Source organism: Prosopis cineraria, unplaced genomic scaffold (genome assembly GCF_029017545.1).
Source record: "Prosopis cineraria cultivar Desert tree isolate PC_DT_omini unplaced genomic scaffold, ASM2901754v1 PC11, whole genome shotgun sequence".
Taxonomy (NCBI): Eukaryota; Viridiplantae; Streptophyta; class Magnoliopsida; order Fabales; family Fabaceae; genus Prosopis; species Prosopis cineraria.
In genome coordinates, this window is record NW_026555342.1 from 5,895,583 (window position 1) to 5,909,105 (window position 13,523).

General features: G+C 33.0%; 1 protein-coding gene across 1 annotated transcript; it reads right to left on the reverse strand.

Annotated features, from left to right (window-relative positions):
• Positions 1-758: 758 nt before the first annotated feature.
• LOC129285023 (protein kinase PINOID) lies at positions 759-3,299 on the reverse strand. Its single transcript, XM_054920561.1, has 2 exons — positions 2,420-3,299; positions 759-1,918 (listed from the first exon to the last, which is right to left on the reverse strand). The coding sequence occupies exons 1-2, from the start codon at positions 3,043-3,045 to the stop codon at positions 1,114-1,116; spliced, it is 1,431 nt and encodes a 476-aa protein (XP_054776536.1). The 5' UTR covers positions 3,046-3,299; the 3' UTR covers positions 759-1,113.
• Between the last annotated feature and the right edge of the window lie 10,224 nt (positions 3,300-13,523).

The window sequence follows — 13,523 nt, forward strand, 5'->3', positions numbered from 1 at the left end:
ATGATTTTTTTTTCTCCACTTTGCTTTGGCTAAAACTTCCTTTCGAGTTAAAAAAAAATCATAACTAGATTAACTTTGATTCAACCATGATTTTAATCACCAAACTTTGAAGTACTATTACAACTTGTTCAATGACTCATTCAAGTTTTACTACCTTTACTGCTTTGCAGGTCATTATCACATATATTATTGTGAACAAGGTCTATAAGGTCATGATTCATGAATGAGGCGAAGAATATATAAACAATTTCCAACACTGAATCTTTGTTTAAAAGAATCAAACTTTTCACCATTCAAATTCACAGACATTGGTTAAGACATTGATTAAGTGTCGGAATGGTCTTCTGAAGAATATAAAAAGGATTATTCTAAAAAGGAGGAGACAAGATAAAAAGTGGAGGAAAGTTAAGTAAAGGTCCAAAAAGGGGGATGATAAGACGGTAGAAGTTACAACAAGGTGAAGTGTGAGGGCTTTGAACAAGGTGAAGCGTATATATGGATATTCTTGGGTTCACCATATATTATATTCCATATATGTGCACTCACGGGTGTGACACACAAGTTTTGAGGAGCAATTGGGTTGAAAATACTAAACCTAGCAGCAGATGTAGCACTTCAATTACTACGGGACGTGTCATGGATTATTTCTACTTCAAGTCATTACAAATTTTACGTGTCAAGTTTAACTATCACTTTTACGCCTTAATCACATGCAGGCTTTACATTACACGTCTCACTTAATGGTGAAGGGACAAGGGTGACATTTAAGCGCAGAATCTTTTCCCATAACAAGTTTAATTTCCCCTTATACATACATACTCATCTTGTCCAGGCCTTCCTTACAAGGCAAATGACACAGCCCTCATCTCAGCTTTTTTCCAAGGGCACCACCCCGAACCATATTTGATTTTGTGGAGTGAACTTTTTTATACATTCGAACTAAAATTCTGAAGTTGTTAGCTTGAATATTAAAATATTAAACTTTCTTTCCTTCCAAAAAAGAAAAAGGGATTACAGCTCGAATATACAAATACGTCACCCGCCAGGTAGAAAATCTGGACGGGGGCAGCGACGAACACGTGGCGCAAAGTTCGCCGGTCGTCCGGTTGAAGATCAGAAGTAGTCAAACGTCGCCGTTGGCTGCAGCCGCTGTCTCCTGCCAGTCCTACTTCCGTTTCCCTTCACCTGGCCTAACGGCGTCGTCTTCTGCCTCCTCGAACCTGGTACCTCTGGTGGCGTCATCATCCGTATCAAAGCAAAGTTCAGACCTTTAAAGAACGCGTGCTTCTTCACGTCTGCCGCGCCCCGCTTTGACCCGAGTCTCCGGGTAGGGTCTTTGTGAAGCAAATTGAATATCAGGTCACGCGCGTGTAGCTCAAGCGTGCTATACGGCGTGGCGGTGGGGAAGGTGAGGGGCTTCTTGATGATGCCTCGCAGCGTAGCCTCGTTCGTAGGGGCTGCAAACGGTGTTCTCCCGTAAATGAGCTCGTAGATGAATATTCCGAAGGACCACCAGTCGACGGCGTTGCCGTGAGAGTGGCCAGAGGCGACCTCCGGAGAGACGTACTCGTGGGTCCCTACAAAGGAGCATGACCGAGCAGATACCGGCTCGGCCACGAATAGTCGGTTTGGGAAAAGGGTTTGGACCTTGCGGGACCGAAAAATCCGGTTAGGGAGGCACGAGAACGGATTAGAGTGCGGGCGGGTACACGGTACGGTATCTCGGAACGCAGGATCGGGAGATAAGTCAGAGGATTCAACGGCTGGGATTGCGTCAGAACACATCGAGAGATCAAAATCGGAGAGCATGATGTGGCCGTCGGATCTAACCAACACGTTCTCCGGTTTCAGATCTCTGTAAATGATTCCCAGCATGTGAAGGTACTCCAATGCCACGAGCACTTCTGCAGCATAAAACCTGGCAAGGAATAATACCCAGAAAATTAATAATAACGAAGAAATTTCTCGGAAGCAAAACAGCATCAATGAAACAAAAATTAAAAAAAAAAAACACAGAATGAAATTCACAAACATCATCTTCTAATGTATTGAATCAGCAGGCAAAATGCAGCGCCTGATCTGGTAATGTTGATCAGAGCGAGCAAGGTTATTCAAACTTCTAACAAAGGAGAAAAAAAGTTTCACAACTGGAAACTTGCGGCTAAGTCAGGTTTATAATCCGAGAAAATCACAGATGACGAAAAATTTAAAAAAATGGCTATGATATTGTGAAAAAGGATTTTCGAAAAAAAAAATATAGTGAAGTGAACATTTCAAAGGATGAAGCAGACAAGAAAATAACAAGGCGTTAGATGCAGCAGAAGCGGCCAAAATAGAGACGTAAACAGAATGGTTCTGTATGTGAAACAAAACAAAATCGTGCATAACAAAACGCTATCGTTTAGGTAGCTGTGTCTACCTTGCAGAGGAGAGAGGAAATCGCTTCTGAGGCTGTCTATGGCGTAGGGAGTGCAAGTCCCCACCGGAACAGAACTCCATGACAATGCAAGAGAAGTGTGAAGCCTCGAACTCGGCGTAAAGCGTGGGGAGGAAAGGATGATCCAGCATCTTGAGAATCTTCCTCTCCATCTCCGCCCTCTCAGACTTGTTCTTCAATGCCACCGCGTCTTTGTCCACCACCTTCATGGCATACAGGCAGCAACCATCGTCCTCGCGGTTGACAACGACATCGTCCTCCGTGCCGGTGACAAACCGATCGTCTTCGGCGTAACTGCTGTTGCGTAGGCGGCAGAGGAAGACCGTGCCGATGTCACCGGCACCGATGCGACGGAGGAGATGGAAGTCGCGGAAGGTGAGGCCCGTCTTGCGGCGGAACGTGGCGGAGCGGATAGCGGAGTATTCAAAGTCCGACGACCGATGAGGCTTGAGGGAGAGGCTTTCGGGCGACGTAGGAAGGAGTTCGAAGGAGAGACGGCTGAAACTGGTGCTGCAAATGCTTTCGCTGCTCATGGAACTTCGCTGGGTTGAACTGAGAGCCTCCAAACTAAGCTCGGAATCACGACCAGAACCGGGAGCGTCTAACATGGTAGGAGAGGTGAAAGCTGCAGAAGGCAACAAGCTCTCATAGAAAACCCAAAGAAACGGTGCTGAAATTGGGGAATCGGATACGAAAAATCAGAGGACCAAACAAACAAGAGCTTTGAATGCGTGGGTTGAAACTTGAAACAACGTTTATAATAGTCGTTGCAGCTTTACTTTAAAGGGATTTCTGACCACAAAACTTTGTAAGGATCATAAATCTCTGTTCGTACGAAGACTTGAGAGAGAGAGGGGGGGGAGGGCGGGGGGGAGAACGGAAACTGGTTTGGGAGGGGAAGCAAGGGTAGTTGTGTGGTATTTATGCTGAGGGCGTACGATACGAGCTAAGGTAAAAATGTGATGTAACCGAGAGAGGAGAAGCACGTGAGACGGGGAGGGACGTGGCACGTGCGGAGGGATGTGTTGGGGTTTGAAATTTTGACGGAAGTGATGACGCGGGGGAAGGCACGTGCGGGGGAGGGGAGTCACGTGGCAGAGATTGCTTAGGAGCATAGCTCAAGCTTTGGGGCACTAGTGGTGGGAGTCACTGGGCGTGTTGCGCAGTGCAGGGTGTGAATAAGCTTTTTCTGCAAATTTTACAGATTTCAAATGACAGAAAGGCCCCTGTGTCATTTCAGTGCACACCTGCCGTGGTCAACTCCATCTGACCAAATAATTAAAAGTTCAAACAGATCCAGAGACAGACTTGTGACTCCAATATTTGTATTTTCATTTTTTGTAATGTAAATTACAAAAAATCGTATGGCAGAATGAGTTATGAAATATCGTGTTAACTATGGCAGTAATTAACATGTAATAAAATATTAATTTGTGTCAAAATGGAGTGGACAAGATATGATTAGCATGGATTTCAAGTAAATCTTAATTATCATTAGAGTAATTATTATCTATCGTTTGTGAATAGCGGAGATCATTTTTTATGTAATTTAAATAAACATAAAATCCAAACTTTATTGACGTGATCATTAAAAAATCAGCTGACAAAAATTTGAATATATTTACTTTCTAAGCCTAATTTGATTTAGTACATATTTGAAGTGGGGCAAATGTGACATTGAACATCGCTACTATCAAAACCACCTTTGAGGTAACAAACAAGCACACATTTAACCTTGAACCAAGTGAGACTAATTGATTGTAATACCCATTTCAAGATAATCCTTTGGGTGATATTTGTACATAAGATTTCAATGAATGATAGACGAGAATCAAAACGCAGTTTTTTTCCCCAATCAGTGGGCATCCCAAGTTCACAAATGACAATTGGGGCGCACACTTAAAATTTGCAATAATTTTTTAGGGAACAAAAATGAACTTGTGTGAAGCTTTGGCGTGAGATGGAAACATCAGCGTCAGCAGATAGACAAAGATGAACAAGGAGAGAGGAGAAAACAAAAACAGTAGAAAAAAGGGATAATGATTGAAGGAACAAGAGCCACAAATGGCGTGTTCGGAATCAAAGCTAATAGGGCCTTCATTTACAGTCTAATCAAATGGGGAGAGAGGGGAGGGGTATATAGAATGTGAAAGAATGACAACATAACACCTGTAGATGCAGAGACAGGACGGGTAAGAATGTCCATCCAAACATGCCCACCTCACATCTCATACACTATCTCACGTATCTCTGTCTCTCTCCCTATTCCCCCAAAATTGTAAAACCCTCTGGGGTGATATGATGCTTGGGGAAAAAAAAGTGTCGAGTGGATTTTGGGATGAAAATGACGTGATGATCATGGGAGTTACAAATGAACATAAGTTAGAATCGATTATAATAACTTCTCATTAACTCGTATTACATGATATGTCCACAATTGAGTTGTATGTTGTGCTGGTGAGGAATTAAGGCCGATGTTGTTGGGTGTGGGAACGCATAGAACTTAGAAGCTCCAGACATATTGATTTAACATATCACAGGGTACGTGTTGTGCTGGATGTCGAGTTGTTGCATGTCTGGTGAAACTTCATATAACAAAGGGTAGCATATTAGGATAAATGAGTGAAGTTTATGGTGAAAGAGAATTCATTTGAGAGAAGACAGGGGGGAATCGATTTTCGCTAGCTCATTTATAACGCAATTTCAGAAAAATTATGTTCGTGCATCCATTAACTACAGGATTCAACTAAAGTGAAAAAGCAAACACCGCGTTAATTGTGTGTATCGGATCTGAGTTCATGCAAGTTATAACTTGCAAGTGACGATATATTCCCTCTTTATCGCCACAGGGCCATCCATTTTAATTCTCCTCCTTTTCTCCACGTTGCACGCTCCTTGGCTTATAGTTTGATCCATTATATTTATTAATTCATGAAAGTTAAAATTTTAAATTTTTTTAAAATTAAGCACTTTTATATTGTTATTAACAAATTATATAACTTTAGAACTAATTACATGATTTTTTATAACTAGGATTTACACATTTAGGTTATGTCTTCTGAGTAGTTTTCATATATATAAAATTTTCATATAAAATTAATGAAAATTTAACATTGTATTAAATCAAGTATGTTTTTTTTTTGGGGTTCAAAAGTATTAAGTAAATTTCTTTATAAACTTCAATAGTGTTTTAGGTTTTAAAAAAGTAATCATTTATTAATAATTTTAACTTTCAAGTATTAACATATCCATTCGTTTGAACCATGAAGGCTTGATCTAAAATAAATAAATTACAAAGATCTAATTTAAAATTGAAAAAAATAATTCCTGAAATAAATGGTTTGATCAATTAAAAAAATTACAAAGATCTAATTTAAAATTGAAGGCTTGATCTATGCAGATTTGCATGTTAATTTTTTCTATATAAAATAAATGTGATATTTTATTTAAGGGTTAAGGGTCATTTTGTTCATTCAATGTTACTCAAGAATGTCACTAAGTATCTTAAACTTAATTATGGATTAATTTTGTCCCTCAACATTAAAAATTCTCCCTTATCACCATGTCATGTTCTCATCATAACTTTGCCATTAATGGCTGCATATTACATTTTTAATATGTTTTATTGTGAAATATTTGAATTGAGGGTGCTCATTGATTTTTTTGGTCAAAAGTTGAGAGGCAAAATGACTCAACTCAATAAAAAAACATATAAAAATAAGAGGATCACTGATGATGAGTAGGCATTAGGTGTTTTTAATGTCAAAGTGATGAAGGACTGAATTAAGGGAAAATTATATATGGGTCTCATAGAGTGAATTTATTTATAAATAATTTTCACAAAAATTAAAAACCATAGCAAGGACATTTTAGACTTGAGTGTGATTTAAAATTGAAATAAAAAGTTAATAATGTCCATATTAAACATGTATACATTACATCAATTAAATAATTTACAATTACTTTATTAGTAATTTACAACTAAAACTTTAATCTTTTATAACTTTAACTTTATATATTCAATAATTAAACTAATCAGCTTCACTATTGAATATGTGAATTACAATTGTAAAAGGTTGAATTTATAGTTGTAAACTACTAATAAAATAATTAATATTTAACTTTATTAATAACATATAATTGCTTGACTATTGAATTTATGAAATTACAGTTGTAAATTGATTATTTGATTGATGTAATATATATTTAATAGAGGTATTGTTGTCTTTACAACTTAATTTCAAACTATACTCAGGTTTTAAGAGACTTGACTGTAATTTTTAAATTTTACAGAATTTATTAATAAATAAATCTACTTCATAAAACTTATATATAATTTTTTATAGAATTAACTAATTAAATTTAGGATGTGCGATGATCTTTTTAGGGTCGACGATAAAAATGTCCTTCGACCATTTATTCAACTATCCTTCCCCGTTCAATTGTTTATTTTCGAGCTTTGTTAAGTGGGAAAAAAACGTGATATTGAAATTAGTAAACATGTGGTTTTTTTTTTCCCCTCTGGGCCAATTAGGAAGCATGTGTGGACTGCTGGGGATGAAGGAAAAGCCCTCATCATTAAAAAAGAGTAGCGAATAATGTTGCAGAAAAAGGCTGGACAATTATTTTTGTGGTCCTATTTTCTCTTTTTTCTCACTTTTGCATCATCACTCATTACTATCAAATAATTCTCCGATGAAATTCGGGTCCGCCTCTCCCAGGCCTTTACGCTGCATGTGAACGTCACACACACACACACACACATATACACACACACACTCATTCTCTGCTTTATTGAAATCAAACTTTTTATTATATTGCGAATTAAATAAACACTTTTTTAATTAGCATAAAAGTAAATGATGTCTTGTATGAATTGTAGTACACGATTATTTATAAAAAGAAAAAAAAAATCAAGGCAACGATTATTTTAAAGCTGATGAAGCATTATATTTATCTGAGCTAACTTAACTTCAATTAGGGAGTTGAAGAATATAATATAGAAATTTAAATCAATCTATCTAGTTAAATTGATAAATTATTAAATTAATAACTTGAAAAAAATTTTAAAAAATAATTTTTAATGATCATTTTAATCATGATTCAACTATAATTTTACTCATTAATATTTGAATTAATTTATTTACCAGTTCAATAATTGGTCAAGATTTTAATACCTTGTAGAAGAGATAGCTAGAGATAATGATTAATTAATACTCCCCTTATCTCAAATTATAAAATACTTTTAGATAAAATTAATATACCAATAAAGCTCATTCAATATAATTTACAACATTAATTTTTAAGATAAAAATATAAACTTTTAAAAATAATTTTCATTTAAAATTTTGTTTATAAAATTAAAAAATATGAGAGAAAAAGAGAATATATACGAGGAGTAATATTGCCAAATCTCTCTGCAAGTATATTATAATTTGATATGGAAGTAGTATCATTCATTATTTTAAAAATGGTATATTCATTCATTTCAATCTTAATTGAGCCTCTGAAATTAATTAACATTGAATCAAAGAGGTTCACAATCAGAGAGATTCCTGTATTATTAAGTATAAAAATGGGTGGATTAGCCCAATGCTTGCATGAAATATTTTATGGAATGTTTATTATGTTACGTATTTCTCCAGTCGTTTTTATAAATGACTTAAAATATTTTTACTAAAATTAAAAATGTATTTAAAACTTATTAATTCTATCTGAAAATTAACAAAATTTTTATTTTAATGTTCATATATTAAAATTTGAAAATCATAAACCAACATTGAGGGAGGGTATTATGAGTGAATAATGGAAAATGAAAATAATAATATGATAAAAAGATATGTTAGTGTTTTATGAAAGAAAGTGGAAGAGTATTGTTTATATCATATTCATGAGTCACTTTCAATATTTTTACCGGAGCTAAAAAAATTTTTAAACCTCATTAACTCTATTTAAAAATTTTACAAATTTATAACTTTACTCTTATTAAATATGCACATTTTAAAAATAAAATAATTTAGAATTTAATTACCTTCTCAGTATTTAATAGGGGTAAAAGGATAAAGATGAATGTAATAATTATTGAGATGTTTTATAAATAGGACTAAAATAAATATTCTCTCTCTACTCTATAAATAAGCCCATAGAAGGTTATATTATAATGAATCTAAACATAGAAGTCATTAGGAATTATATTTATGCAGTATGCACTACTTCCTTTCATATAGTATTATAAAACACTTTTTAAAGTATCATGTTAAAAACTATAAGACATTTTGAGTTTTTAAAGGGTAATTAATACAGTTTTTTTAAAAATATTTTTAATTAGGGATGTAATTAATAAAATCTTTTAGTTAAAACAATGCAAAAAAAATAAGGATAAACATGAAAAGAAAGATTAATTTTAAATGCTATTAACTACTCCCTTCATTCCATAAAATATTGAGGTATTTTTAACTACGTTACACCTACAATTAATTAGTTAACCATTTTTAAAATTATACAGTTTTTCTAAACTCTTATTTAATAGTATGTTTCAATTAGAAAACCTCATTCATTATACTCCTAATTAAAGGTATTTTTGGAAAAAAAATCTCATTAATTACACCTTAAAAACCCTAAAACACTTTATATTTTTTAACATCTTATCCAAAAAAAATGCATTATATTTTGTAATGGAGGGAGTAACTTATAAGAAGGTATAAGTTAATTAAAGGAAAAATTATGCATAGGTCCCATAAAGTAGATTTATTTATAAATAAGCCCTCCAAAATTTAGAAAATATGGCCAAGTCTATTAGAATCTAAGTATAAGTTGAAATTGCGGTGCAAAAACAATGAAGCTTTTATTAAAAAATACATAATATCAATCACGTAATTTATAGTTATTTTATCAGTAATTTACAAATATTTTTTTAATTTTTTACAATTATAACTTCACATATATAATAATTAAACTAATCATCCATTATAAGTTTAACACAACTACCTGATCTAATTTACAGCTATCATTTTAATATTTTACAATGATAACTATATATATATATATATATATATCTAATAATTAAATTGATCATGTATTGCTGTTTGCTAATAACGTTTAATACTAATAGTTTACAACTATCTCATTAAAAATTTATAATTATTACTTTTATATTTTACTGATATACCTTCACACATATAATAATAGTTAAATTTAATAAGTAAGAGTAATATTATATTTGTATCCTGATTTCAAATTAAACTCAAATTTTAAAGGACTTAATTGTGGTCTCCTTGTTTACCCCAAGATCTATATACAATTTTTTCTTAATGAAAAGTGTTTAATAATAGTAAGCAAACAAATAGAACATAGGCATGCAAGTTTAATCGGAGAGTTAGTGATAATGTATACTTGAGGATTATAATTAGAAGGGAAAACATGAGAAGAGGGAGGGAAAAGAGTTTAATTTGGGTGATGTTTAAAGTTGAAAGAAGGAGAAAGAAAGAAACGTAGAAAGAGACAATTGTAGATAATGAAGGGACAAGAGAAGAGAGGGAGCATGGGTGGATCGCTAAATATCTTGTCAAGGGAAAGCAGAAGGAAAACCAGACAGACTAGATGGATGCTTAGGACTCTTCATAATTATAAACAACACCCCATGCATGCCTTGTCTTGCATTTTCCCTGCAACTTGCTCCCATTTCCCTTCTTCTGGGTCCCCCACTCTTTATTTCTCTTCTCCCTTCCTTAACTCTCCATCGCTGCATCTTTCTGCATCTATCATCTATTGCATTATTAAGCTTTAACAATACAAAATTAGGAATGATATAACTGTTATTTCCTCATCATCACTTTTTCTCAATTACTCCCTCTGATCTTATTTATAAAGCAGAGAAAGAAATTTTTTCTTGATTCTATTTATAAATCACGTCATTAAATTCTTATCACAATTTTTTTACCCTTCATTAAATGTTTAGAGTGAGAAAATATATTATTGAAATATATATATTTAACATGAATAAAGTTGAAAACTTATTAAATTTTAAAATAGGGTTAATGAGTTTTAAAGTTTTTCTTAACACTGATAAAACATGTTGAAAGTAATTTATAAATATGACTAAAATAGTATCAATTTTATTTTCAAATCTTGATTCAATATAGCTCACTTCTTGTAGTTTATTGAATTCAGGGATTCTAAAGATCGGATTGTATTGAGTTAAGAAATTATAAAAATTGACTTATTCTACATTAAGAAATTACAGAGGCATACACTAGGTTTTTTTGAATCAGATTTTGGGGATTAAATCAATGTTCGATAATTGAAAAAAAAAATCAAGAACTAAAAGATATAATTGTTGCAAGAAAAAAAAATATCCCATTGTTTTTTGTAATTTATGAATGATACATGTTTTAGCTGTGGAGATATTTATAAATCATCCATCTCCAATGTCTTTATCTTGTCTTCGGATTGCACCAAAAGAAGAAGAACAAGTTAAGCCTCAAAAGCTCTACAAAACACGGTTGTAGAGAGGTATTTACAGTACATTGCTCTCACTGATGAATGAGATCATCACACATCAATAGTAAGATTGGATGAATAAACTGCATGGTTTATAACTGGTCAATAGTATGTTGATGGAAACAGATTCTATGATGTTGATGCATTATGGGGATCTTATAAGTACATCGATCAATAAATAAATTTGAGTAATAGCGTGGATGAATTTTGGAGAATTATTATTTATTTTAATTTAAGGGGAAGTGGGAGAACTATGCACACATATGTTGTAATTTGACAGTATGAAAATAGCTGGCAGGATCATTCATCAATAGTAACTGAAATCTTAATACATCATTTTTCAAATATAAAAAAAATTACTTAGTATCCTAAATTTTGAACCAATCAGATTCTCAAAAAGATTCGGAGGGGAAGGAGAATGTAGTAATTTGGGAGAATGAAAACAGGTGGGCGGGAGGATCATTAAAATAGGAAGCTGATAGATGCAAAGGACGAAGGAAAGAAAGGGACCCAAGGCGGCTTGGATGGGAATTTGATGTCATGAGAAAGACCAACAAAAAATGTTGCCTGGTGGAATTGTTAGTGTCACTGGGGCCATTATCTATATTCCTTTTTCTTTTGCAAAAAAACATTAAAAAGGGAAAAACAAAAACAAAAACAAACCATTGCTTCTCTTCTTCATCTTCTTAAATAAAGGCGCCAACCCAACACATTCGTATGCGTGAACGTGAGCTTTATTTGTTACTTTGTGAAGTCCATGCCAAAACTTTTCAACTTCCCTCGAAGTTACCAAACTTTATATTCCTATTTACTCACGTGGATGTCACTCTATTCTATTCATTTCTTTTTTATTTATTTTTAACCACCATATAAAATTTATAGTAAAATCATATTACTTACAAGTTTTATGTATATGCAATTAAATTTATCAAATTACCAAGTTGACATGAGTCATAAAATCTCTTACCCTTTAAGCAAGTGGTTATTAGAGGTTTGATTCCCAACTTCTGAGTTAAGCATACTTAGTTGGGAGTTGCCTTATGTAGTTTGAAAAAGATTGGTCTCTTCATTCTCTTTTATATGTTTAGATGTCAAGTGTAAGTTGATTTGATTACGTTTAGTGTGAAAATAAATCCTACATCACATGGAATTAAATTAAAGAAAAGGTATATAAACGAAAAAGACTAATAAACCCAATGATTTAAAGTTTTCGGTTAAGAAATATGATGTCATATTCATTTACATATGTTCTCTTGGCTTTAGAATACTCTTGATTTCGCCTAAAAAAAATATCAAATTATATACATTATGCAAGATCCATTTCGTGTATAGATAAGTGAACTCGTGCGACATCTCATTTCTTAAAATTCAACCCAACCCTATGAAATATCTTCATCTGGAAAAAAAAATGATGAAAGACACTGCACTAACCTTCAAGCATCTCACTCTTATAAATATACTCATAGAACACTAATCATAATTTCATCACTTGATCGTGAAAACTTTTGAAGAGGCTCTTTAACTTTTAAAATTAAAGGAGAAAAAAAAAATAAAAACAAAGGATCAAAACAGATTAAGCACGTTTAGTTTCCTATACATAGGAAATTATCAAAACAACATTTTGCCAAAAATAACTCAAAAGTCTTCAATGGAAAGATATGTACGATCAATTTAAAAAAAAAAAAAAGAGACCCAAAAGTTACTCGACGAAACGTGAAATTGGTGATTTCTGATAAAAAAAATAATAATAATAAGTATGCGCTAAATCTTACATTTTCAAGATATACAAACAAGTTCACTCCAAAACAATAAGACTTGATACAAACAAGATCACATGGTGAAATTGAAGTGCCTAACAGGGAAGATACACGGAGGAAGCAATAATTGAATCAAGAGGTTATCATATCATCACAACGCAATTCATATTCTGTGGGGCACACGATGTTGAAAATCTCACATCAAATAATTACAACATCATACCAAATAGATCATCATCTTTGTATCAAAATTTAGCAAAACTAACCGAAATATATAACAACAAATTAAATCATGCATATATAAACCACATTGATAGATATAGACATATATATATATATATATATCGAGATCAGTTAATCAAAGTTATAATAATGAGTGCATCCAAATTTTAATCCCACTAGAAAAGAAGATTTGCATGCATGTGGGCCAAAATTCAGGTCACACCCTTGTCTTTGTGTTGCTTCAGTGTTTTTGTGATCTTCTCAATCACCCACCACATCATGTATATCATAATATTTATGTGTACATGTATGTGTATTTTTATTGCAATTCAAACATATTTGAACCTCATAATAATTAAGCATATGAATGAGAGTGAGAAACTGCGAATATTGCAAGTACAACAGTATTTGTGGCTTCAAATGTTCATGACATGTGCCGCTGCTACTTCAATTATTACTTCCTTTTACCTAATTTTTCATTTCACCTGTTGGTCAAACTTAAAAAAAAAAAAAAAACCTGTTTTCATCTCTTACCTACTAACAAGTCATTATTAACCTCCCTCTTTTTTAAAGAAAAAAATATAATAAATAATATATTCAGTACTCAA

Bases quoted from the DNA above. Each gene is read 5' to 3' on its own strand.
- LOC129285023 (XM_054920561.1), bottom strand. From the start codon at position 3,045: ATGTTAGACGCTCCCGGTTCTGGTCGTGATTCCGAGCTTAGTTTGGAG. The intron at 1,919-2,419 runs GTAGACACAGCT...ATTCCTTGCCAG, and splicing joins TTTCCTCTCTCCTCTGCAAG to GTTTTATGCTGCAGAAGTGC.